Below are 4598 nucleotides of genomic sequence, written 5' to 3' on the forward strand. Positions count from 1 at the left end.
AAGCACATAACAAGCAAAAAGGGCTCAGATACCCCTCCTTTAAACAAAGAAACACGTAATTAGCATGACTTTACACATACTGTTTAGGACCTGATTAAATACTAACATGAGAGGACTTAAAGGTTGAGGTAGACTGATTTATTACATAATTCAGATAAGAAGCCCGAATCAGGCATGCCTGCTGGTTGTAGTTAATAGCACAGATTCAGTTTATAACTTCGTTCTATGGCTTGACTAAGTGTTGGACAAGGATCCTATTGGCATGGCATCTACTGAATTCAGAAAGCAATAATAAACTGAACACGTACTAGTTAAAAAGGTTGTCAGATTATTAAAGAGAGCAAGTTTTACGAAGGTCACAAGTTCTGCCACTGATGATACTCGTTATTACTGGTTTTAGCTCTAGACAAGAATGAAGCGATTCAGATTCGATTAGGAATTCTTATAGACATGCATTCTACGCGTAGTCGATTTTAAGCCTTTTGTAGACATGGTAAAAATGCAGAAGCCTTATAGACATGATATCTAAATGCATAAGACTGGTTTTAACCTATAAACATGGCATCTAACTGGCAGAAAAACCTATGAGCATGATATCTAGATGCATCATTTGTTTAAAACCTATGAGAAAATATCTATACAAATGTAGTAATCCTATAATCATGATTTCTATGTGAAAATAGGCATTCAGAATCCCCTATAGGTATGCTTTCAATATGCATTTGAACGTGCAGAATTTAAAACACCTATAGATATGGTATCTATGTGAGAATGCAGAATTCAGAAATACCTATTGGCATGATATCTATGTGAGAAATGCGGAATTTAGAAATACATATAGGCATGATATCTATGTTAGAAATGCGGAATTCAGAAATACCTATAGGCATGATATCTACCCTTCACATACATAGTTATCCCCCCCTTTTCACTATATATCCCAAGAGTTTATTACAAATATTACAGCCCGGAATAAAGTAAAAAAAATACATCAGAAAATATAAATAAAAGTACAACCAAAGGAGAGCCTGATTCAGATTTCATGTCTGAAATATGAGGTAAACCAATTCCAAGAGATCATGATCCAAAGACTTTCTCCCATTTGAATGTGTCAAATTTCCCTAAGAGCCTCAATGGGGCTTCGGGAAATGCTCACACCCAAATGTATTATCAGATTAGGACAAGTGCAGTGTGGAAGGGCCAGCCCTCAAGTGTCCAAGTTCAGAGGGAGCTCAAAGTGTCACAAGGCAAGGCTCACAAGAGGGGGGTAGAACTTAATGACTAAGAGAGGGTGCAAGTACAGAAACAAAATTCTGAAAGGGCAAAGGGAGAGGGAAACAGCTACAAATAAGTACATAGAGGAGAATAGGGAATAAGGAGATTGTAAAGAGCGTATGGCTTTGGCAAGGGCAGACTTCAAGCATGCTCAGCAATGGAGGATGCTAGCATACTCTCAAACCTGCCAGAACACACTATTTAGATGCTAGGATCCCAAGGGATCGAGTTTGATTCATGGACAATAACCTGCAGTATTGCCATGCCTCAAACCATAGCTTAAAACATATAGGGATGTAGGGGTTTGGGATTCATACTAGAACAGGTAGACAGAGATCAGTAGTGTTGAAACACACAGAAGCAGTAAGCAGACATGGATACAAAAGCAGCAAATAAACACATTGTTGTGAAGTTGAAATCTTAAATCAGGACATACTAGTTTCAAAAAAGTAAATAGAGAAAAGCAGGCAGTAGGTCTTGCAAACAAGCCACAATATAAGCAACAATAAAGAATATTTTCTTACGAGTGCAAGTGTAAGTTCAGAAAGACTGTAAGTGATCGTTTGATGTCTTTGTGTCAATGAAAGAGTCAATATTTATAGTGTGAAGAACAGGCAGAAACAAGGTGAGAAAACAATTAAGGAACTGAATATCAATTAAAATCAATCAATACAAAACTTCTTTTAATCAAAGAATTCAGACTTAAACGATAAAAGCTATTTAGGGAAAGGAATCAAATAAACATCTTGTGCAAAGTAGACAATTAGGGGTAAATATATAGGGGTTTAAATTAAGGGAAGGATTTGGAAATACGCGGTTAAAACAAATAAGGTAAGGATCCCCAATATGCAGTAAATCAAGGGGTTAGAGATTATGTAAGTATTGGTCTATAAATAAACCAGGTTACAAAAGCTAAGGAAAACCTTTAACTTAAATTGAGTCACAGGGAAATCTGCAAACAAGGAAAGAAATCAATCAAACCTATATAGAAGAAAGTCTGAAACTAATCAAAATTTGAAAGCCCTTTAGAAGGGAAGTTCAGCACATATAAAGAGTACACAAGTATCAGACATGCAAGGCTGAATTTAGGACAAAGAAAGGTGTCATGCAATTGCAAAATCAGTGAACTACAGGAGCATGGTAGTCACATAGTAACTCAGCAAGAGAGAGAGTATCAAATAACATGCAGAGGGTCCAGTAGAAAGACCTTAAAAAAGTTTAGCAGGGAACTAGAATCATAAAAAGAAACAAAGGTCGAAACAAAGATTTCGAAGCTTAATCTCGGAAGGTAGAATAGTAGCCTTATGCAAGAAATAAAAGACATAGAGTTTTCTTAGTTGATAGCTGATTGCGATATTGTGGCTGCTGGGGACATTGTGCCTACTGGGGACACTGTTGTGTGCGGATAGCAAATGCGGATAAGTGTAGCAGTTTTGAGAGTTGTATTTCTGAATAGTGTGAGTCTCATAAGTGTATGGCATATTTGATGATTTTCCCACTCAAGTACCTGCATCTAAAGTAAAATCATGAGTTTTGTAGAGGGGGGAGGTTAGTTCTTATTCCCGCTGGCTTTGCTTGACCCGCTTGACTTTGATCTGGTGAGACTGTATGTATCATTGGGGTAGCTTTGCTAAACAAGGTAATTTCAGTAATAAACATGCATGATTTTGTAAAAATACGATATAAGTATATGATTAAGAAACAACTTTTAGATGAATCGACAACTGTGACATGGTTCAGGACATTGCAACCTCTCTTGCTACGGAATTTTGAGGGTCCTCCTCAAAATTCTACCCCAGTTTAATGGGTTGATGTTTCTGACTGTTGTTTGCGATGATTGGCTGAAATCAACTTCAGAAGTTTGAGGGTCCTCTCAAAATTCTGCCCAATTTCCAATAGCGGGGGAAAATGGAAATTTTATTGAATTGTGACCGAACCCATAGGGCTGTGTACGTATCCCCTCTTAAATTAGAATCAAGTCAGGCATAGTTCAATTTACATCATATAGGAAGGCATAAAGATTACACATAGTAACGTTTGACTGCATCTGAATTAATTGGCTTTGGCCAGACTTCTCCGTCCATTTCTGCAAGTATGAGGGCTCCTCCTATCAGAACTCGGTGAACCATGTACGGACCCTACCAGTTGGGAGAGAACATCCCTTTGGCTTCATATTGACGCAGGAAAATTTCTTTAAAACCAGCTGCCCCGGTGTGAACTGTCTCTGCTTGACTCTTTTATTGAAGGCTCTGGACATCCTATTTTGATAAAGTTGACCATGGAAAACTATATTTATCCTCTTTCCGTCTATGAGGGCTAACTGCTCATATCGACTTTTTACCCATTCTGCATCGTCGAGCTCTACTTCTTGTATGATCCTCAAGGAAGGGATTTCTACTTCAGCGGGAATGACAACTTCTGTGCCATATACCAACATGTTGGGGGTTGCCCCTGTTGATGTGCGGGTTGTGGTTCGGTACCCTAGTAAAGAAAATGATAACTTCTCGTGCCACTGCTTATGCTTCTCTATCATCTTCCTTAGTATCTTCTTGATGTTCTTATTAGTGGCTTCTACAGCCCCATTCATCTAAGGCCTGTAGGCTGTAGAATTCTTATGTCTGATCTTGAAAGTTTCACACATAGCTTTCATCAAGTCACTGTTGAGATTGGAGCCATTATCAGTGATAATTGACTCTGGAACCCCGAATCGACAAACAATGTGGTCTCGGACAAAGTCTGTCACGACCTTCTTGGTCACTGCTCTGTAAGATGCTGCTTCGACCCATTTGGTGAAATAGTCGATTGCTACTAGGATGAATCTGTGCCCATTGGACGCGGCAGGTTCGATTGGTCCAATAACGTCCATTCCCCAGGCGGCGAACGACCATGGTGAGCTTGTTGCAGTAAGTTCATTTGGGGGCACCTTGATCATGTCTGCATATATCTGGCAGCGGTGGCATTTTCGGGCATACTGGATGCAGTCCATTTCCATAGTCATCCAGAAGTAACCAGCCCGGAGTATCTTCATGGCTAAGACAAAACCGTTCATATGTGGACCGCAGGTCCCAACATGGATTTCTTCTAGTAGTTTAGATGCTTCTTTGTGTCGACACACCTTAGTAATCCCAAATTAGGAGTCCTCTTATACAGGATACCTTTGTTGTGAAAGAAATTGTTGGACAACCTCCGAAGTGTGCGTTTCTGAGTAGGTTTTGCAAGTTCTAGGTATTCTCCTTTCGTTAAATATTCCTTGATATCATGAAACCAAGGCTTTCCGTCTGCTTCTTCCTCAACATGAGCATAATAAGCTGGCTATGAGCATA

At 39.1% G+C, this 4598-nt stretch overlaps 1 protein-coding gene across 1 annotated transcript; it reads right to left on the minus strand.

Annotated features, from left to right (window-relative positions):
- Positions 1–3385: 3385 nt before the first annotated feature.
- On the minus strand, positions 3386–3862 carry LOC138868336 (uncharacterized). Its single transcript, XM_070145887.1, has one exon. It carries the CDS (start codon positions 3860–3862, stop codon positions 3386–3388), a length of 477 nt encoding a protein of 158 aa, XP_070001988.1.
- Positions 3863–4598: the final 736 nt, after the last annotated feature.

Source organism: Nicotiana sylvestris, chromosome 5 (assembly GCF_000393655.2).
Source record: "Nicotiana sylvestris chromosome 5, ASM39365v2, whole genome shotgun sequence".
NCBI lineage: Eukaryota > Viridiplantae > Streptophyta > Magnoliopsida > Solanales > Solanaceae > Nicotiana > Nicotiana sylvestris.